Source organism: Accipiter gentilis, chromosome 28, assembly GCF_929443795.1.
Source record: "Accipiter gentilis chromosome 28, bAccGen1.1, whole genome shotgun sequence".
NCBI lineage: Eukaryota > Metazoa > Chordata > Aves > Accipitriformes > Accipitridae > Astur > Astur gentilis.
The window spans coordinates 2,009,399-2,032,426 of record NC_064907.1 but is presented as its reverse complement, the minus strand read 5'-3'; the positions used below and the strand labels follow the sequence as shown (position 1 = coordinate 2,032,426).

The 23,028-nt window shown below is 38.8% G+C and overlaps 1 protein-coding gene across 6 annotated transcripts in view; it reads left to right on the top strand.

Annotated features, from left to right (window-relative positions):
• The window catches only part of CDC42EP3 (CDC42 effector protein 3), a 34,834-nt gene extending 13,188 nt beyond the window's left edge, over positions 1-21,646 (top strand). For 4 of the 6 annotated variants that reach the window (XM_049831443.1, XM_049831440.1, XM_049831442.1 and 1 more), the window contains one exon: positions 19,460-21,646. In XM_049831443.1, coding sequence (XP_049687400.1) covers positions 19,769-20,536 — 768 coding nt within the window. In that variant the 5' untranslated portion in view covers positions 19,460-19,768 and the 3' untranslated portion in view covers positions 20,537-21,646. Of the gene's footprint in view, positions 1-15,110; positions 15,154-19,459 lie in introns of those variants that run through there. The other 2 variants (XM_049831439.1, XM_049831444.1) reach the window with 2 other exon arrangements.
• The last annotated feature ends 1,382 nt before the right edge of the window (positions 21,647-23,028 follow it).

Genomic DNA, 23,028 nt, shown 5'->3' with positions numbered 1-23,028 from the left:
ACTGTGATCCTTGCAAAGGCACTTTTCTTTAGCTTTTGCATGACTTGTCTGTATTCATTTGGAGGACGGTGTGTGGCTGTGTAGTCTTTGGTGTTTCTCTTCTTTTAAGGATGTGTGGCTCCTACAAATAATGGTAGGGGTTAGCCCAATTTAAGGAAGACTTGAACAGTAGGAGAGCTACATGGTGAGTGAAAGAGGGACAAGGAAATAATTGTGCCATTGATTGTCCTGCATGTCAGATGCAGCTCACATGTTCCTGCTCCAGATACAAAAGAGTACCGCTCTTCATCAAGTTTAAGCTGGTTCTTTTCTTGCTCATGGCTGTCTAGCAGATGACCTTGGAAGAATAACCACAGTTCATAAGAGGGTAAGATGCAGTGTACCTGGAGGTCTTTTCTGCTTGGTTGTTTGAAAACCAGATGGGAATATGGAGCTAAAGAGTGGAGCAGCGTGTCCATGCTTAGGCTGTATATATGGCATACAGAATTGTATTTTACTTCAGTCCAAACCCTTGGAGTGGAAAGCTGAGCAAGGATGCTCACAACAGTTAAAATTCTGTTGCAAAGCTAACAGAATTCCCTGCCCCAAAAGATGCAACAACTGAAGAACTGTCTTTTGTGAGATTCTGTTGTTGTCATTTTATGTCTGCATAATTCTTAATACACTAGATACCTGGCTTGTGATTAGGTCTTCTGATGCTACAATAATACAAATTTATAGTAATACATTGCTCAGTATGGTCATCTTGCCTAGAAGTAAATTTTAGAATCTAGTCAGTTTGAAGAAAATCTTAAATGAAAAGGTTGGATTGTTAATGTTATCATATCTGCTCTAACTTGTTTCTTATTAGTGATATGCAAAGTAATTAGTGGTACAGAGAAGTCAGACTGAATAGAGAATCTCTTGTTACAAACAAGATAATGGACTGAGCAGACCAGTAATTTGTATGCCAGCTGCTCTGTTCCTGTATGTCCTTTCCCCACTTGCACGGTATGATTTTAGTGGGGAGGTAGGCTATATTTCTTCTGGTTTTGTCTATATGCACCCTCAGGCATGATGAATACCCATCTCAGTATCCAGAGCCTTTTAGATAAGATCCACTAAGGTCAACAGCAAAGACAACAAAGTCATCCATTTTATGGTAGGGTGGGCTGTACAGCTTTCTTAAAAATACATATTTCTAGTCCCAAAGAAGAAAAGTTATAATAGGAAGAGCCCAAGTAGGTTAGGAATCTGTAGGAGTTCCTAAAGAAATTTGTGAGGACAAAAATAAAACCTACCTCTCCAAATGAAAGCAATGAACAATCAAGTAGTTTATTCTGCAGACAGCTTTCAGATTTTTGTCTGAGAATTAATTTCGCTTTTAGTTGTGGTAGTTATTTTACCTTGAGACTACAACAGTGTGTCTATTTTGGCAAAGGAATATGCATTGTAAATAAGGTATTTTGTGGCATGGTGTAACAGTCAGATTGCTGGGATATGCTTTGACAACCCTATAGGAGGAAGAGACAGGAGTAGCATCTAATGAAGCAACAACAGAGAATTTGGAAGCTTTGTGACACTGTGGTGAGAACAGTACATCTATTGAAATGTAAATCTGTGTGTTCAAGTAATCTCTGAAAATACAAAGAGATAATCTGCATAAAACTGAAGAATCTGTAAGGGAAGAAGCAGGCTTCAATGCCCAAGTGAGCAATCTAAACATGAAATTAACTCCTGTTGCTAAATTCCAGCTAGTTTTCCTGCATCAAGCCTGCTTACATGTCTTTCTCCCTTGCATCTATGCATAAGGGTCAATCCTTTCCCCACTTCCACTGTCTGCCATCTCCCGCTTCCACATCCGTAGTTCTTATGCAGAGGTTCTGTCCTTCATCTGAATATGGGTTGGTGGTTATTCCTTCCTGCTGAGTCGTTTGTGGGGATAGAGCACTACTAAACTACCGAATCTTGCAAAAAGTGTACAATTAAAACACCTTAAAATCGACTGTCCTGGTAATTCACAGTGACAGGAAAAGACACATTCCCAGATACAAATTTGAATGTCAGGTCTAGCTTTAAAAGTACAGAAGTGCCAGAACTTTTTAGCAAGGCTGTGGATTTTGATGGGTGGTGTATGCCTAGAAGTAAAGGGCATTACAGTAGAGCAGGGGAGTATAAATACATACTTTTGTTTTATCTCATTGGAGAAACAGTTCAACAACTTTGGTTAAAATTCTCCCACCTCTTTCTAATCTTCCCAGTAAACAAACATATACAGATTGCTGCAGATGAAGGACAGAAAATATTGGCTTGAATGGAAAGTCTGATATTTATAAACAACTCTGAAAATGAGCTTTAAAATGGAAGATTCCAGGACATCTGAAGAGCAGGTGGACATGTTAAAAAGGTATAATCTAAGAAATTGTGTGTATTCTCTCCAATAAAAGTGTGGTATCTGCAGAAGTAGAAGCAGCTGTCTGTGTATGTACACTGAAGATCCTTGTCTGAAATGGTACCAGATAATTTTTCAGGTGTTCTGTTTTCAGTCTGTTCTTCCAGTTCATCTGGTGAGGCAGCTGTCAGTAGTTACTGGGCTTTCTGAATTTCAATGTTTGTAGTTCTTGGGTTAATATCCTGAAAGTACAAATGTGGTCCCAAAGTCAAGTTTTACAGTAGTAACAATATATAGGAGGTGTGGCTTAAAAAGAAATGATAGAGTATTGTCAAATTCAAGAACTATCTCAATTTCTCTTGAGTAAAAGTGAATGAAACCGCCTGTCATTCTTCCATTGTGCTTTTCTTCAAAACTGAGTATCTGAAGTTGGACAGTGGATTCTGCTTGGTCATGGATTTGAGATACCCTTGTTTGAAAGTTGTACTTCAAAAAGTTTATTTATCTTTCTTCACTTTGAATAGGCTAACTTGCTGTGAAATATGTGCCCTTCTACTTGCACAGTGTCAGAGGAGAAACAGCTTTTAAAGCTTGCAGATCTCAAACTGTTCATGGCAATTGGACAGGAAAGAATTTATTCAGTTCTCCATGCAGGATTTGAAGTAGTGTCAAACATAGATATCTACATTTTTTTCTATTTTGTGCTGAAAGACAAGAACTTTCCAAACACAGCGGTTTGGATGAGAGCTCTATTTTGATAACTTCCAGGAGATTTGCCCTTTCAACCTTCATAATCATCTTGATGGCCAAGAAAACATAATTTGTGGACAAAAAGGCTCTAAAAGTTTAGTATGGCTTTCTCAAAAGTTTAGTATGGCTTTCTTTTGATAAAAATGCTTTCCAAAATATTTAATTCTGAAGAAGAATGTCATATATTTAGGGAAAAATACTGTTCATATCTTGAATGAGAAAAACCAGAACAGACCATTGGGAACGTGTCTCTGACAAGTTGTAGGCCTTTCCTGAATTGTTACCCAGTTCTGTGTCAGTATGACCCCTGGCTCTGCCTGAATTGTTTGAATTAGACAATGGGCAGTTTTTGGGAGGGGGGGGGGGGAAAAGGGGGGGGGAGTTTTTGTGTTTGTTTGTTTTTTTTAAATAAAAATCCAAATAATAGAGAATCCACAACAAGCCTCGGTAAATTGTTCTTGCCATTACAAAAAGGTACATTTTCTTTTTTACCTTGCTTTGTGTAGCTTCAGTCTAGTAAACATAAGTGATAATATCAGTCTTGTGGCTCTTCTGAAACCCTCTGTTGTTCAGTGGCATCCTACCAGAATTGTGGCTACTGGGACTGGATGTGGTGGTGGCCAAATTGGTGGTGGCCTTCCCTTTCCCTTGTCAGTGCCCTCTTATGCAGTAGGGAATTGCAGTAGCCCCCTGTGACTACAGCGCAAGAGGATGAGGTTCAGCTGATTATCTATTCTGACCTGCAAAACTCTTATTGCTGTTTCTGAACAATATCTTCCCTCCTGAAAATGTGGCCTATGTGATTTAGTCTTAAATTTTAATCTTGAATGCATGACTTTGGCTACTGTTAAAACTCAAGTGGCTTGCTGATGTTCAGATATCAGCTACTCAAGATCACTCTCTCTTCCTCTCATTTCCATTATTTACCTGTTAATTTTCCTCTCCCCCCGCCTCTGCTCCCCAGTACTCCAGTGCAGGTCATCTTAGGGTAATTCTCCAACTGAAATGGATGAATTGAAGGCAAAGAGTTTAAGAGCATCCACTAGCAATACTGGTTGAAAGTCCTTCTGCTGAGCAGAAAGCTCATGCAAGTCCTAATGCCCATAGAAAAAATTGCCACATCTTGTAACATTAGTCTGATTTGGGAGTGATACTACCTTTTATAGCATACAAATGGGGAGAAACTCCTATGAAATCAGGCATATTAAGCTGGTGTGTAAGAAGTCATAATTGATCTACTCTGAGATCCCATGACAGGAAAAAAGAATATTCTTTTGGGTTTGAGTGGATATACTGGGCAGAAGAGGAGCTGTGTATATTTGGTGTTACACAGATCTATCCTTCCATTGCAGATGTACTGGTTTTGTAATCTTGTCATCTATTTAGTAAAGCAGGAGTCCTGATTCTGATCTGATTTGCAGTAGTTATAGCCTCCGATAATTACACTGATTTAATTACTGCTGAGAGAGAGGGAGAGAGAGAGAGAGAAGATGTGGACTAAGTGACTCAAAAAATTAATCTCTGTTGTTTTTTAAGCTATCAGGAAAGTGTCATTAGCTGTCAACTGCTACAGTGTTTCAACATGTTAATTTTGTTTCATTCTTGCTTCTTGCATTTAATATTGGAATATTCTAGGAGAAAGAACAGAAACAGTTCATTGTACTTCCTGGGGTAAGGGGTTGTTGCTTTGCAAATGCAGCATGTGTACCAAGATGCTCATTATATTGGTAAACTCATTGTTGCACTCTTGCTGAGAGCATGAATGCTAAGTTTGACCAAGGAGCAAGTGGCTATTTCCAGGTGCCTAGTAAATGACAGCCTTTCAATGGAAAGCCCAAGAAGAATATTTTGGTGGCTGAAAAAACACGTAAGAAAATTTTCTGTATTTTCTTCTACATAAGAAAGGTGACTAGCAAGAAGTATGAAGGGAGTTTCATTATTTATTAGAATTAACAAGTTCTAAAGCAGCACTCAGTTTGTCTTGTTGGATAGTAAGTCACTTGGAACGTAACAGCCAAAATGCAAGGCAGATTAAGAGTCTCTGGATTTTTCAGGTATTCACAATATTTTTGTTTTTAAAATTAGATTTCACTTTAAAACGTAATGCTCATTCAGCCTGCCTTGGCACCTGGGGTAAAACTGCCTGCCTTTTTTCAGACAGTCTGAAACACTCACTTTGGGAGGTGTGAACTTTTTTAATCAGCAGCCACTAACCACCCTGGGAACTTGGTGACTATTAAAAGTTAACTGTTCTACTGCAAGCTGCTCATATGTTGTATTTGGAGAGTTTTGGTTTACTGATTAAGTGCAAGGTTTTTTTTCTTTTCATTGTTTTGGCCTTTCTTCTCTTCGCATGCTAAATTGTCTCTGCCTTCCCACTGTTATTCTCCAAAGTGAGTGGATTATGGTCTTTTCAGGAATGGCAAGAGTTTAACAGCAGTGTCTGTGGCAGGATTTTTGTTTAAGCAAATATATATATTTAATTTGAATTATTGTAGGATAACCCATATTTAGTGTTCTGTGTTCTGAGAGAACTTAAACAAACAAAACAACAATGAATTCCATTTTCCCCAAGGATGTGGTTTAACTTAAGAAGCATAGGACTATAACAATAGGGGTGTTGATGAACTATGTCTAACATGGATATTTGTAGCTGTTGGTGAACAATTCACTGATTTCCTCCAGTAAGGATTTCCTTGGGCTTCTTCCTCGGAGCCCAAGTATGTTGCCCCACTGTTTCTGCAGACAGAAGGAGCATACCTTTCGTGAATCCAGGTAGCACTCGCATACAGAGGAGAAGAAGGAATACCAGTTTGGTAATACCATCTTCATTCTAGAAGTTACTATACATGCCTTTTGCTGGGACTGTGTTTCAAACTATTTTGGTTATGATATTTCTATTACTTCCTATGTGAGCTATATCTAGAGAGTCTGTGGAACAGGGCCTACATTATCCATTAATTTCTTCCTGTCCAGTACCGAAGCAGCAACACTGAGATGTTGATGGCCTCCTTGGATGCAAGTTCCCTCTTAAATTTCTTGAGTGTACTGCCTTTGTTGGCCATGCGCTCTTCTGTAATTCAGGGAGCTAATGTGTGTTGCTTCCCTGTGTTTCTATAGAGGCTATCTCTGTTAAAAGAAACAGTATGGACTTTTACAAGAGAAGAGTGTGCCACTGTGCCTTAACTTAATGCAATCCTGATGCATTGTAACAGTATTATAAGGGCGATTTTTTTCTGGATATGGTTTGGGTTTGCACTCAGGACAAAGAAATTGATCTCAGTTTCTGCTCCCCTTGCCTACACTAAGGACATCAGGAATACCTGGCCATTTACTTCTGTGGCTTGGATTCTGACCATCTTTACATTGGTTTTGTTTTCTGAGTTGGTGGGTGGTTTTTTGCCATAGTTGTTCTGTGGGTTTCGGGGGTTATTTGGTTGGTTTTGGTTTGGTTTTTTGTGTGGTTTTTTTTTCTTCTAGTGTTTGAGCAGAGGTTTTTGTCAGCACTGCAGGTGTGTGTGCTGGGCTCTACAACATATCACCTTTTCTTAAAATTCCAAAGGATGGTAAACCACACTAAGCAAAGTATCACTCCTGCCATGACTTGAATTCTGACTCCCTGGAGCTTGCAAGAGCCATTAGAAATTTGCTTTAAATAGCCTTCAGTAAAGGCAGAAGTTCATTTTACCTGCTTATTAAGGGATTAAGTAAATAAATGTGTCCTTTACACAGGAAAGTAGGTTCCCAAAATATGTTCTTTTATTTGTCTGCCTACACCCCACTGCCTTCCATACCAGCTGTATGAATTAGTACATGAATGACTCGCAGCATGTGGTAACAGCTTGTTCTTGGTCAAGAGAGAGGTGCATCCATGCCCAAAGGGATTGCTGCACCTCACTTCTGTACCGTTAGAGTTATATAAATAAGACATGTGATGACCAAGCAGAGTTATAACAGTCTAGTAGCAAGTGTCACAATGCAGTGTAAGGCCTTGGTATATGTGTGCTCTCTTTCAGAGCTACCTTCTATCAACTCTGAAGTAATTAGTGCAACTTAGATAAAATACAGGCTTAGTATATTTAGCTGTTGTTCATTTAGTCAGACCTAAAAGGAACTTTTGCCTTGTGCAATGGATTGTTTCTCCTACCTGTCCCCCAGTACTCTGTATCATGTGAAGAGCAAAATGTCTGAGATTTCCAAGAGGTAAGCTGAGGCATTACTAAAAAGCCAGGTTGTTAAATTTGGGTTGAAATTGGCTGTCAGATACCTGGCATATGTCCCCTCAATATCCTGGGAGTGGAGTGCCACTGCTGATCAGTCTTGATTCTATGTACAATGGTTTTGGCAATGGATTATATGTTTAATGGTCAGCTTCAGGATCTCTCTCCCCTTTGATCTCCCTTGTTGGAAGAAGCATAAGGAACGCAGTGACTGGTGCTGAGGGGCATGTTTAACTGTTAGTTGGCATTTGTAAAGGGAAGTGAAAGGGACCTGCGAGTGCAGGGCTCTGCTTCTGAGGTAGGAGGGAGGGAGAAGAGTTGACTCAATAATCTTAAAGGTCTTTTCCATCCTAAATGATTCTATTTGGCCTGTGAGGGTGCAGAGAGGTGCAGCTGGGTGTTGTCACCTGTGTTACCTAACATTTCAACAGAAACTAGGTTAGACATCTGAGTAATTTGGGGCTTTTCATTAATGTGGGGTTTGGAACAAATGAAATGTGACCAAGGTCCCAACAAGGATCTGAAATTTGTTTTCTGCTGAATCGCTCTTTATACAAATGAACACCAATTTGCATCATTAAGCGCACGCTTCACTCAGGCTGCCCAACAGGATTGAACACTGAGACAGAAATTGCCTCTTGCAGTGCCTTTCTTATAAGGTGACAGCCACTTAGGCCCAGCTCGTGCTTTGGCTTGTGTGTGTGTGTCTTCTTCTACAGCCTTTCTGGGGAGGTGGTAGTTGTTTTATAGCAGTCTGTTTGCTGTGATCTTCTGCAAAAGGGCCCTGTATCTTGTATTTCTTTAGATACTAGCTAGCAATTGGATAGTCCCCTCCCTCTCCTTACACGCCCCAAGGATTTACAGTGTTTTAAGGTGTGTGAGAAGGTTTGTTCAGGTAGGAGAACTCGTAATAAAAAGTTGTAACTTGTTTCTCGCAACTAAAGCAAATAGTTGTTTTGGTTGAGTATGGTATTACGCCACTGTGTGTGTCACTGTCAGTTTATGCCAGGCTTTAAATAGGATACTCTGCAATGAGTTTGTTTTTTGGTAGTCTGTAATCCTTTCAGGCTAGCTAACATTAACGAGTGGCAGCATTACTGTGGCTGGTTTTCTTTTGATCATGTACAGCCCTAGTCAGGAAATGGGTGAGGAGCATGAGTCACGATTACATTACCCTAATGTGACTGCCTACTAGAAGTTTTCTTTTTGCCGCCAATAAGCTTTCCCTTGACACTACTCTGAAAACAAAATGTCCATTTTGGAGCACTTTGAAATATTGACCTTTGCAAGAGAACATAAATCCCTCTGTTTAGTCTCAAGGCAAAGTTCTAAGCAGGAGCCCCTGCAGAGTGCAGAGAGAACATGAACATCTGCAAAATGCTTTTCCAGAAAGCTGCAAAGGACAGGACTCAACTTGCAGTACATTAGGTCTGCTTGGGTTCATTGGATACAGCATGTTTCCCTGACCCATTTAATTATTCGGTCACGTTGCCTGCACATGCAAGCTTGAGGTCCAGTCTCCTCTATATACAGATGCTGTCATCTCACTTGCCATTTGGCTGAAGCTGTGTCTTAGAAATGTACTTATCTTTTGAAATATGGCTGCAGTAATGGAAAGATAGGTGCTGAGTACTGGCTGAGGTAAAACCCTGAGTGTTGAGAAGGTTGCTTTAGGGGGATTTGAGACAGAAGTATTTCAGATAGTTTAATTAAATATCTGGGGTTTAGAGTTTGAAAGAAATATCAGCTGCTAACCAGTAAACTAGCTTTAGCACTGAATTGCCACTGTGCCACTCTGAATATTCAGACAGTATACCCCTGTACAAGTGCTGAGTATATTAATTCCTTTCAAATTACACTGATGAACTCTGCCTGGTTTTAAGAGCAGTATGTGAAATACAACTGTTGGCACAGAGAGTGAATGCACTCTGATGCTACTTGATATATTCCAGAAAAAAGAAGTCTGATCAATTTAGTACAAGCAACTCAAGTTCACAGACCAGAGCATCTGTAGCAGAGAGATCTCAGGAGGAAGTGGGGACCCCTGCGCTGCTGTCCAGTGTGATGCATCCATATCAGGTGGGGCACGTCACAAGTGTCGCTGACATGCTGCAGAGCAGAGCCAGAATGACATGTCTTTCAGTTGTCACTTATTGCTCCAGATTCTTACCTCTGCTCAAATGGTGCCTTCAAATTGTGGAGTTGTTTTGTTAGGAGTACAGCATAAACTCACAATGATTTCTATTTTTTTCCTTTTGTTTCATATAAGGGTGTTAAAACAGTTACTTTAGTTGTATTAACAATCTACTTTGAATTGCATATAGATAACAAAATTTTAGAAGTCCTATTTACTCCATGATTTCATCCCCATTCCTTAAAGAGGGCATGAGTTGGACCAAAAAAGAAATTCAGTGAAGATTTTTGTAATCCATTGAAGAATTCCCTTTCTTCCATCTACCCCAACCACATGCTCTTTGATCTCATCTTGATGACCATTCAACTCTCTGAAGGAGGTAAAACTGCAACAGAGCAGAGGATTCATCCTTTTTCTATGTAATAAAAAAAGTCCTGTGCAACTTTATATTCTACTGTAGCTTTGTACCTCTACCTCATTGTTAGCCTTTGCAGATAGAGGGCTCTCTGGCCTTCAAGTTTGTTTTAAACCTAGTTTATCAGCCACTTCAAGATGGTAAATACTTATTTCAAGTGAAATGCTTTGAGAATTGAATAATAGGAGAACTAGTGATTCTAATATGCCTATGTCACTTGTGTGTTTCAAGGAGATGATGAAGAATTATTTGACTTAGAGATGAAGGGTATTTGAGAATTGGAGGTGGGGAGTTCAGGGTAGGGTGTTTTTTTGTTTGTTTGTTTTTTAATTGGGATCTTGCAACATGCTTTTTAGATTGCCTTCTGTCAGGACCTACCAGTTAAGGAAATGTTAAGCTAGGGATCCTTTTAAAAAAATTTCAACATGACAGAAGCCTTGGGAACTCTAAGGCAGAAGCTAGTGGAGCTACCAAGCCATTTTTGCATCAGAAGTGAATAAAATCTGGATGTAATTCCATGGATGTTTTTTCTTGCAGAAGAGTTGGTTAAGAATTGCCCATCCCTTCTGCCAGAACTCCTTGCTCTCTAAGAGTGATGTTTCATGAGACAGCTAAGCTATTCAAATGACTTTTTGCAGCTGAAAGTAGCAGTCTCAGTCCTAGCCTTGTGATCTTACACCCCTTTCCTAGTTAGTTTTCACCCAGTTCAGTGTGCTGAACTGGCTTGTGAGGGGTCGTGTGCACACAGTAGGGGGGAAGGGGAGAATGCCTTTCTGACAGCAACAGTTATATTGGGCTTGAACTCTCTTGAAGCATTGCCATCAGTCACGCTGCAGCTGTTGGTAAGCCCTTACTGTAAACTGAGTCAGTGGGGAGAACTACTGCTGTGACCTGTTTGCAGTGTGGCTTGTAGGTCTGCCTGCCCACAGAGGGTACAAGGAACTGCAGTGCAGAACTGGGAACCAGCAGCAAGGAGTGAGGAATCCAGGGTGGGAACTTCTTAAACCAACTTTGAGAGCAGAGCTGGGTTGGGGAACTACACCTTCTGTGTCAAAAGAGAAAGACATCTATGCTAACCTGCTCAGAATTACAAAGGGTGTGGATTCGTAATCCACTTAAACTGATAGGAGTGCTGGCTGCCATCAAAAGGGGCAGTACTGCCTGCCTCAGTCCACATCTTCCCAAGTTCTTCCATATGGTAATACCAGCATTTACGTGAACATGCCTTGAGCTGTGTCAGGCAGCTGCTTTGGCTAAAAACTGTTCCTTTCTTCTCCCTCGGCAGATGAGATTTCAACCAGAGCAGTTACCTATCTTTTAGGTGGCACATAGGATCAACTTATAGGGGTTTTTTTTGTCTCATTTCACAGTGGTTTTCCTTTGACCTGAGAGAATTGATGGACAAGTTTTTAAGCCTCTCCATCTTGTGGTTTACAAGTTTATGGTCCCCAGCTATTTGCTCATCTGGTCTCTTGACTTTGCAGGAGGAAATGTGTGACTGTGCTTCAGTGCACAGTCTGTCTGACGTAGCGTAACCTTGCCTTCACCAGCTGCATGAGCTAAGGTGCTAGACTTTGTACTGACATGTACCTATGCCTAAGTCTTCATGGTCTTGCACTCACCCAATTTTTGAAAGCCAATGATAAAACTGAACTATATGGTATTAAATCCGTATGTATGAATGTACCAGCCAACAAAGCTAAGGAGAAGGTAATAGTTAGGGACCTGTTTCAGTCCATGGAGCCAAACAACAGAATACAGTGAGCTTATTAAATTCCTGTCTCTGGAGAAGAGAAGAAAAGAAAACAAAAAAGGTTTTTATTATTCTAGAAAAGATGCTAACTTTTCAAAGCTGAAAGAAAGCTGTGACCAAAACCTGTTGGAAGGTGCAAAAAAATTTGCTTGATTAAAAAAAAGAAGGGGAATTACTTAAGACATTCTAATGAGTGGTCAAAATCACAACTAGAAAAACAGACTCTATAAGGCATTTGACTTAATATTGCATCACAGCCAGTCCTCTGCAGTGTCAACAAAGCATGTATTAAAAACATTTAGAATCTCAGACTAAACATTAGAAAGAAGTCAGCACCAGAGGGATATATTTCTACTGAAATAAAAAATGCAGAGATTTTTTTATACAGCATTGGGCTGCATAGTATTTTTATGACCAGCCTGCAAATAAGTGCAAAATTGTTGTGGTACAAATTTGCAGGTGATGGAGTTTCGTGAGGAATTATATTGATGAGGAAGGTGGAGAAATCTCAACTGATTTATTGATTGGCAGCCTGAGCACATTCAAATAAAATGTTTTCTCTTTCTGAAGTATGGCCTTGCTTTTTATCTTAAAGAATATAAATTCAGCTTATTTGCTGGAGAATGATAGCTTGGAAAGCCTATTTTTGTTTGTTTGGTTTTGTCTAAGGAATAGAGTCTTACTGGACAAACTAGTGTAATATGAGCACCACCACTGGCTGTGCTGGCAAAATTTGTTGATTAACTGAATGTATGTGTATCTTCATCCTAAAAAATAGAATGGGGGTGCCTACTCTGAACCAAGAAATGGCAGTGATAACAAATTTCAACTTTTGCCAATATAGTTTACTTTGCTTGGAGAATTAATTTTTACCAGTTATACCAGCACAAGAACTCTTATATGGTTTGTAATATAATGCTACCCTGCAAATACTGCAAAATTCCTGTTGTAAGGTGGTGAGGATAAAAGTAGAAATATGATCTTGTTTATAAACAAGGCAGCAATGATGGGAAGAAAGAAGTGATTTTTATCTTTGTATATGCTGTTAGGGAGAACGATATTGAAATGTTGTCACTAATTCTGATCTGCTCTGAAAAAGATGCTGGAAAATTGGAGAGGGTTCAAAGGAGAGAGAGTGATGTATTTGAAGGTTTAAAATTACTCCCCCACCATCACCACATGAGGAATTCCCCCTGTTCACTTCTATCAAAAAGGATGATTGAGAAACAACTTGGTTAGTATTCAAGTACTTTAACAGGGATGATAGTTACTGGTTGATAAGGGGCCTTTCTAATCTCACAGACTGATACAGAACAAAATAATAACTGGAGACTGGGGCCAGTTGCTTAAAGTAGACAGCAGCCCCAAATTAGATAACTTCAGCAGCTCCTTCCTGCTGTGCTGGTACAGCTTTTTGAAGGATAAATTGAACTGTGAAAATGATTTTTTGGTGGTTTTTTGTTTTTTGTTTTTTTTTTTTTTGGGGGGGGCAGTTCTAAACCAGGTTGGCTTTCCTTTATTTTGTTTTCTTACAAGCTAAAATGGAAACTCTTAAATAGGTGAAATACCTCATTCATTTCAATATAATCCACAAGTACTTTAATGGTTTAAAGTTGAAGGTGTTCCCTGGTTAGTATGATTTACTCTAGCTTGATCCATTTGCAAGGGTACTATGCAGAGAAAAGTGGCAAGATTTAAAGGAGTCAACAATTTAAAATAATTTCAGGAACTTGGCTTTTTTTTCCTTCATGAACCTAGGTTTTAGGGGGGAAAAAGAGGCGGGTGCTGGAGAAATGGAAGATACCTGGAAAGACACTGTATGCAGTCCCTGTCCTTACACTTAATGACCATTAACACTTATTCAGGTGGACCGCTCACAGTTAGTGTACTATTTATCTTTGATTTATGTGGGGAAAAGTGTTTCTAACAAGAAACATGAAAATGTATCCTTATATGATTTTTCCTACATTTCCCTTTCACTTTCCCTTCCAAAGATGACTGATAATGAATTAATTCATTTGCTTTTTAAAAAAAAACATATTTTTTTCTCTCCAGCTAGCATATAACTGAAGTTTTCCAAGACTTCCTTGTCATTCATTAATATATCTGTATTACAGAACATATTTACATTTCCTTACTTACCCCTGAGCAGACAACTGTTTCAAGAATTCAAGCTGCTTCAAGTAGCAGTACCTTGGAGTATCGAGCCACTGTTAATCTGGAAAGATGTATCAGGTGGAACTCTGCAGGGCTATCTTGCATCTCTGTTATTACACAATATTTTCATGAATTATTTGAATGTATGCTTATTAAATTCACAGATGATGCTAAACCTGTATGCTGTAGAGGCCAAGATTAAAATTCCAAGTGATCCTGGCCATTTGAAGTGTTTGAAATGAATAGAATGCAATGCAGTGGGTATGGAGGCTTTGCTACAGAGGTATAGTCAAGAACAAGATGTAGAATAACTGGCTAGACAACAGTTCTTCACTAAAGGAGCTAGGTTTTTAGTGGACCACAAACTAATCATAAGCCAACAATGTTGTGATGCTGAAAGAAAAATGCAGATACTCTATTAAGAGAGAAATTGAGATCTCAGCTTGAATATTGTATTTGCTTTTGGGCATATTTAAAGAAAGATTTGAGCTGAGGGGAGGAAGTCCAGAAAAGGAGGTTGGGAGTAAGCTATCCAAGCTCCAGAAAACATGACCTGTGTTGCAAGATTGAAATATTTGTGTTCTTTAATCTGAAGAAGAAAAGGCTGAAAGGAGATGTAGAATGCATAAAGTAATGAACTGTATGCATCAGGGTCCAGATTAGAGCAGGGGAGACTTTAGGTGCATCTTCTCTGATGACTAGCCTCTGTGAAATAAATTAATGTGTGCAGTCTGCACCTGCAGGGAATTTTAAGAGTAGGGGAGACAGACGTCTTCCTGGACTAGCAGAAGGCATCTGGGTCTTTGAAGGATGATGGAGAAATTAATTAACTGCATCTTAGGGTCCCCTCTTGACCTGTGTTTCTGTAGCAGTGGGAAGGATTGGGGATTTTTTCCTTCATTTTCTAAAAAAGTGTATGTGACAATGGAATAAAATAGGTTAGATTTGATCTAGGAAGGTAGGCTGAGTGCAGTTTGAGAAAATTAGTTGAAGTTAAGTGTGATTAGCCTGATTGTTTTTATAAAGTAATTAAATCTGTAGCTTTAATCAGAAAGATGCAAATTCTTTGATGGAAGGAGAAACAAAGGGGTGAGGACTTCTAATCTGATCAGGGAAGTTGACTTTAATACAGATGAATTGAAAGGCTGGGCCTCTTATAAACAAGGTAAACTTAGATGAACAATCTGGAGGGAGAAGTGTTACCACCTGATTTGGTGAAAGCTACTCGGAAGGTGGTGGCTCTATAAGCAGAGGCTCACTGGTGGCCTGGTCTAGAAGTGGACAGTTTTGTGGCCCCTTATCTTCAGAGGCTGCCAGCTGATACGGATACCTAAGTTCACGGGAACATGAGAGGTAAGCTCTATGGTGCATCATCTGCTGCTTTTCTTGTACCTGAAGACTTGGTTATACTGGAAGTTTGTTTTACTAGCATTCAGGAATTGTGACTGCATGAGTTCAAGTCCCTGTTACAAAAACAATAAAAATGTGGTTTGCACTGATGTTGTTTCAGGCATAGTGGAAGTAACAGCATTGACAAGGACATTCTCAAGTTTGTTTGTGCTGCTGGAAGCTACTGGTAGTTAAAACCTAAAATGAACCCCTAAAGCCTAATTCTTCTATGCTTGCAGATATTTCATTGTGTAGAAAAGTTACAGCAGCTTATTGCGTAGTTTGTGTCTGTCTTTTGCTGTGTTACTATAACCTCATTTGGATATTTAAATAATGTACAGACTCTGGTTTTTCCTGGTGACTTGATCCACAAGATAATTCAGTGTTATTTTAAACGATGTTTTGGAAATGGGTTTCTCTAAAGTTCACATGCTTCTAGCCAATGATGTGTAAGGCAGAGCCCTTGCAAGGGATTGTCCTGTAGAAAGCTCATAGGCTTCTTAGAGTGCACATCTTCTTCGGGTCCTGCCCTGTGGAAATAGGATTTTCTTTCTATCATTTATTCGCCTAGGACTCTGCTTAAGGATCTAGGTCTTTGGGGATTTGTGCACAAATAAAATTTTGCACCTCGACCCTTATTCGTGTCTAGCTTCGTAAGCTTAGCTGTTGAGATATTTGCTGATAGTCTGTCCTTTTAAAACAGACTGTGGAATAAACTAAGTCATCCATGGAAAACTTTGAACTGTGTGGAAGGTGATGATTACTGAGTGGACAGAAGGTTCACAAAGTGCATTAGGAGTGCCTCTGAAAACATTAGTCATTGTTACCAAGCAAAATCCTTAAATGAGAGTGTGAAGTGATAGGAATGAGAATAAGCAAGTGTTACAGCCAAACTAAAACTTTAATTTTCACTGGGCTGAAATTTCTGTGGTTTCGCCCATGCTTGGATCTTGTTGGGAGAGGGATATCTCTTCAACTGGAAGAAAAATCCTTTCATGTTGTTTTTCTCTTAAATTAGGATCTTCCACTGTAGGCTGGCAGCCTGGGACTGTGGGCTTTTGGTTATGCATTTGGTTTTCTTATAATTTCTCATTCAACTGTCCAGTTTGACTATACATTCACGTTGTTACTGAGTTGAAATTAGTCAAAACAGAGACTCTTAGCAGCAAGATCAGAAAAAGGTCTCATTTTAAGACAAGGTGAACTTTACTGTGTGGCCTGGTATCGAGATTGGAGTGTGTTGTGTCCCTTCTCTTAGACTGTGTACTGGTGATTTCATTAAATCTTGCTGAATGCAGGGAGTGTGTAAGGTTCGTGTGAGAATTTTGTGGACTAATTTTTTAGTTTTGCAGCAGCTGAGCTGGAGGCTTAGTCTCATTAAGCCTTTCTTCATTTGCCAAAGTTGGTTTTATATTTTTTCCTTCCTTTTTTTTTTAAAACCACATTATATATTGATATAGGTTCTTCTTTAATTGCAAATGAAATATGAGTAACAACAGTATTTTAGGCTAAGTGAATATTCCCGATTTATGATATATTTCAGCTGTTCAAAGTAGATTAAAATCTGTACTCCTTTAAGAGGATAGGTATGCAGAAACAGTACAGTTGCTCTGAAGCCTATGTTATGCTGTATGTGGAAAGCCTGTCCATTGAGTAGGGAACCCTCATCTTTTATTTACAAAGTGTAATTTGCAGATTTTCAGTAGAGTAGCTAGTAAAATCTGCAGCAAGGGGAGCCTTTGTTTTCAGCAGAGAAAACGATGCTTGCAGTAAGCATGTAAAAGTTCTTCTCTTTAAATGTAAAGCCTCTTGCACTGGCCAAATAGAAGGCAAGGCCTTCACAGTTGCAGGGACTGCTGTATAGAGAGGGATTATAATTCTTAACACCAGAGCCTCTTGCAGCACCCTCAGAGGTAGTATGGTTTTACACTGCCCCTTACTGGGGCTCTCTCATGGTGCAAGAACTAAAGGAGATCTGGATGCCCACAAGTTTGCTCTATTTGGGGTTTTTGCATTTTTTTTTTCTCCCCAAGCTATGAGCTAAATAAAATACGGTGCTCTTCTAGTGTGTCAAAATGGATTATTTATATTAAAAGTTATTTTACACTTGATTTTAGTATTTCTTGATGTTCAGATGTTTCATTGTGTCCTTCAGGTTTCTTTGAAATCTTCTTATGGAGTTTGGTGATCATGGTGTTTGATACACATCCAAACTGGTGGAAGCCATGAAAGCTTTGAATGAACTCGGATTTGTCTTTCATTTTAAACTAGTGACCAACAGGCATGACTTTGGGCCACATTGACACTACATTGCCATTCATGACAGATTAAAAGATCTGAAAGAATGAGGAATTAGAATCAAGAGGGAATTCAGCCTGTTATTCCTGGGAAGTGAGATAGACCTGAGTTCACTAGACAAACTTAAAACAATCTCACCATTTGGCTTTGTTTGCTAAGAATATTCTTCTCTGTAGAACTGAGGGCATTTTGTTTAGCTAAATGGGTTACTTGGGTAGAATGTTAATCGGGAGAAACAAGGCTATGATTTTTTCAGCTTTAAACTGAAAGGTAGCTGAGTTGACTAATCAGTTCTGTTCCCATGGCATGTAGCACTAGCAGAGATCTTATTTAGGACTTACTTTTCTATCTTACAGTACTGACATGGAGTTAAGTTGGTGGAGTTTTGGTATGTAATGTGAATCTCCTAGTATTCTGTAGAGCCTAATGAATTACCATTTTGTTGTGTAGAAGGAAGCTTTGATGTGCTTTTAACTGGTTGATGCAGTCAGTTGTATTTCAAAATTGAGCTTAAAAGTATAAAATGTCCTCATAACTTATTGAACATTAGGTTTATTTTGTATGACAGCTTTCATCTTTATGTTGTACTTTTGGGGGGAGGGCTTTTCAACGTTATCTGAAGTGCAGTAGGTATTGGGTGGGAATCAAAAAACCAGAATACTAACCTGGCTAGATTCCCAGCTCCTCTTGTGATGCACAGTTAAGTACCCCATTTAGGAACTAATTACTCAGGTTAAAGGATTTGTGAAAATGCTTAAATGCTTCTTGACAATCTGGCTGTATAACCATACAGTACAAAGTTTTAAAACTGGTGATTCTTACTGGGCTTAATTTGATGAACAAAAATGTCTGCTGGGGCATGGAAAAAAGGCAGCAAAAGTAGCCTTGTTACAGACAGCTTCCCTTTGCTTACTGCTAGAAAAGTCTTTCTGTGCAAAAACTGCAAGCTGCTTTATAGAGTGATGATGGTGATGGACAGAGTGTGAGGGGTTTGTGGCTGAATCTTCTTTTGCGGAGGAGTGACCTGTGATGCTCTGGTGGTCCATGGACTTAATAGGGAAAAGTACAAAAATGTCCAGGAGAAAAATACATTTATTCTGAGATTGCTCAAGAGTCAGGAACTGGTACTCTAAGGAAGAAATACACCATTAAAGCATTAATGAAGAGTGTTTTTCCTTAACTTGTTGACCCAATAGCCTGTTAGCCCTTGTGGACTGCTTCATCAGGCTTTTCAGAGACCACATTCTAATAGGACAACTTGGTTTGCAAACACTGTTTCATTTGGCTGCACAGAACAACTCTGAGTCACTTTGGCCTCACGGCCTACATAATTTGTGAGTTAGTCTATAACTAATTTCTATGAAGAATTCCTGTAGTCTAAAGATTGTAGTCACAAGAATCAGTCTCTTCTAAGACACCTGCATTTGGATGTTTCTAACTAATGACTAGCACTTTTTTCAAGTACATAAAACTATCCTTTTAAATGGGCACAATTATCAGAAATGTTATTAGTGACAGTTTGTGAGAGTTCCAGCACTAAATGGTGGTATCTCAAGTTCTCTAATCTGACGTGGTCTACTCCATTTCCAAAAAGGTTTCCTGAATGACTGTCAATCTTCCCAGGTCTACCAAAAGTTTAATGTTGTTGAATGTTATAAATGTGTTTCTGCATGTGCTCTCAAAGGCCAGCATTTTGAGAAGAAAGGTTGAGATAGTGATATTTATCAAATGAATTGTGCTCAGTAACCGTGTCTAAGGAACTCTGACTTCAAAAAAGCTATGAAGTCAGAGAAAGGTTAGCTAGCCCTTGTTAATCTAAACTCTTTTATCTTGCCTAATGAAGGGAAGCAACATCATAAAGCTAATCTGCAGGCTGGAACTGTCAGTACTATTACTAATTTTTTATTTAAAAAAAGACTGAATGAACCATGAAAAATAAATTAATGATAACCTGATTTTGTATCCCATGCAGGTTTTCTCAACTTCTGGAAGTAGCAGGGCATTTGGTTGCTAACTGACCTGAAAGTTGTGCTCTACCTTGGAAAGATCTGCAGTGGGAGACATTGACCTTCACATACCCCACAGTTCTCTGCATCAGAAGAAAAGAACTTCATGTGCAAGAGTGGTTCAAGATGATGATGTAATGTTGGTAACACTGAAGGTCTCCCAAGAATAACTGATTTTGTAAGAGGCTTCTCCCTCCCCTCCCCCTTCCTTTTTTTTCTTCTTTTTCTTTCTTTTTTTTATATAATAACTTCCTCTCTCAGAAACTACAAGCAAGATGCCAGCCAAGACACCCATCTACTTGAAAGCTGCTAACAATAAGAAAGGGAAGAAATTCAAACTAAGGGATATCTTATCTCCTGATATGATCAGTCCACCACTTGGAGATTTTCGTCACACCATACACATTGGAAAAGAGGGACAACATGACGTTTTTGGAGACATCTCCTTTTTGCAGGGCAACTATGAGCTATTGCCTGGAAATGAAGGAGAAACCAGAATTAGCCAATCTGGTGGCCACAATGAATTCTTAAGGGCAAACAGCACTTCTGAATCCATGTTTACAGAAACTCCATCGCCAGTGCTCAAAAATGCTATTTCCCTTCCTGCCATTGGGGGTTCTCAAGCCCTTACACTGCCCTTACTGTCACCAGTGACATTTAATTCAAAGCAAGAATCCATCAGGTCATCGAGAAATGCTAGGCTTAGCTGTGAGCCAGTAATAGAAGAAAAATTGCAGGAGAAAAGTAAGCAGATGGAGGATGGAGAAACATACAAAGATGACATATGGGAGCAAAATGGTTCTTCTTCACTTTTTACTAATGGTAGAGACAGTCACTCATCCAGCTTTTCTGAACGATGCACTGATTGGCAAACAGTTGATTTATTTGATGACAGTCGACTTTCACGTGAACTAACCAAGACAAAGACTAAGTCAGAAGAATCCCTTTCAGATCTTGCAGGCTCTCTTCTCTCATTACAACTTGACTTGGGACCTTCACTTTTGGATGAGGTCCTCAATGTAATGGACAAGAATAAATCTTAGAACTGGCACTCCCTTGTTTCTTTACAAGTGATTCACTTAAACAAAAACAAACAAAAAAAACTTAATCCAAAAGTAGAGACACTTAAAAATCAGCTGTATTTGCAGTTGTTTGACGGGTTTTCTAAAAATATTCTTAAAATGCTATTTTTTTACCTATTGTTTTTCATGATTTTTATTACACTAAATTCTCATAGCAGGAAGCTAAATTTTAATAAGTTTTCAGCAAATATAGAAAGTTTTTAAGTACCAGTATAATGATCAGAAACTTAAGAAACAGTTTGAGGATGATACCGATTGTGACATTTGGTTAGTTCACTTCTATGGGCTTCTGAATATATGAGAATCTCTTAAGTGTCAGAAAGGAGACTGATATTAATTATTCACTTTTATAAATTATTATGACATCACTTTACATGTAGGCCTCTTTCTAGAACCTTGTGTTTGGGGGTTTGATAGTGTTTTTCTTCATTTTCTATAGTACCATTTCTGTTATAACTTCACCGTAACTACTTTCTTGGTCTTATACTACCACTCTGTATTCAGATGTGAACAGTTTGAAGGCTTTTTCAGCTTGAACACCTGGTCCAGAGTCTCAGCTGCTTTAAATGAATATGCACAAATTTACACAAGTTGAGGCTTGGGCCTGACATTGTATATGAAATGATATGTTGTAAACAGGTGACACAAGCAAGATGATATCGTTAAATTATTTTAAAAGTTGAAATATATTTTTTGTGTGCATATTGGCTTTTTACTGCAGAGCCTATACATACAGTATCTCATCAAAATAGTTGCTTGGCATTATTGGTGCTCTTCTAAAAATTGTATATTTGTGTGTTTGAAAAGAAGTATGTATTGATACTCCTTGCTTTTTTATTTCATTTATTGCCACACATGCTTAAACTTGCAACCAATTATTTTAATTTTTGAAGAAGGCACTGGTTATTCACAACGCTTGTGATATGTGCTGCAACAGCCAATGTTTTGGGAAATGTGGATCCTTTAATACAGTACCTACATGGATTGCATAGATATCTTGTGCAATACAATAAAAAGAACCTTTAAATTGCTATGTCTTTGTCATTCAGTACATAGCCTCACCAAAACACAAAGTTTTGTTTTCTGCTGTAATGAAACAGACTGCAGTAGAGTTGCAGAAATATGGGACCAAGGGGCAGATCAGTTCTACTATCTTAATTCAGTTGACTTTTCCGATTCATTTTACTTCCGAAGTTTTTAAGGGCAAACTCCAAGCAGGTAGGACCCTCTAGGATATACACTGATTTTAAGTAACTGGAGACAAGAGACTAATACTTTGGACCTAGTGAAGTTAATGGCGAAGCTCCAGCAGCTTTCACTGGAGTCTTTAGGTAAAATCCTGACACAGTTTGTAGACTGTTCTTCATTAGATAACCACATTTATCTGTATCTTCCTGTCAGAACATGTAGGTCATGGATGATTTAATGTATATTATATTTATCCTTAAAATTTCTGGGGAGTCAATGCCAACTAATTCCATTCTTTCAGTGTGTTTTGGGAACACAGTCATTACCCCTGTTTCTGGTTAAGCACTTATATTAATGTGCATTAATGAGACGTCCTGTAAATGAGGAACTGAGATGTAGAATGGTCAAGAAGTGTGTTTATTTTTAAGAAAATGTTTAATTGCCTTCTACTTCATATTCTCTGTGTATAAGCCTGGATCAAATTTCCAGTGCATTCATGACCAAAGAAGAATGGTGGCCTGTGACTACAGTGCTTTTTGTATTTTAGAAAGCAGGTTCAAGGCTCTGCTTGGCCACATGTTTCTTGTGAGACCTGGAGATTTAGAACCTAATGAGAATTTAGGCCAAAACTTTCACTGGAAAAATCTGTCAGTCATTAGCATAGGGAAAGTTTGGGTGAAATGGTGAATTAGACATTTTCTTTGTAGACCAGCTTCAAATACCATGATTAGAACATTAAAACTATTTGCTGAATGAAAAGTCATTATCTTGCAGGACTTTTCAGGTAAGTATTCTCTAGAAAGCAGAAACAGATTCTTACAGAGCTATTGCAGTTGTGTTATTTTTGCTTTGTCATGTTGTCTACTTGATTTCCTGGTTTAGTTTGCCAAAAAATGTCTCACTGTTGCAGGAGGATTTGGTCTGTATTATCTTTCCTATGTGATTGCTCTTCTGAATTTGTAAATCCTTAGGTCTTGTGATGAGGGTGCGGGGTCTGAACTAAAATAATAGCCATTGCTCCAGGCAAAAAGAACTACAGTGTTGTGAAGGAGAACCTTTGCTCAAGTCAAGAACAGGAATTTTACTCTGGCAAAGTAGATTTCATATTTCTTTAAAGCCTTCTTGTTACTTCCCTCAGAAGCTGGATCCGTGGATTGTTCAGATCTGCTCATTTACATGTAAAGACCTAGAAGATGCAAAGTTCAAATGTGCTCAGCTTCTGTGGTCTTCTGTAAAATATTGCTTTGTGTAATCTGATCTGGCAT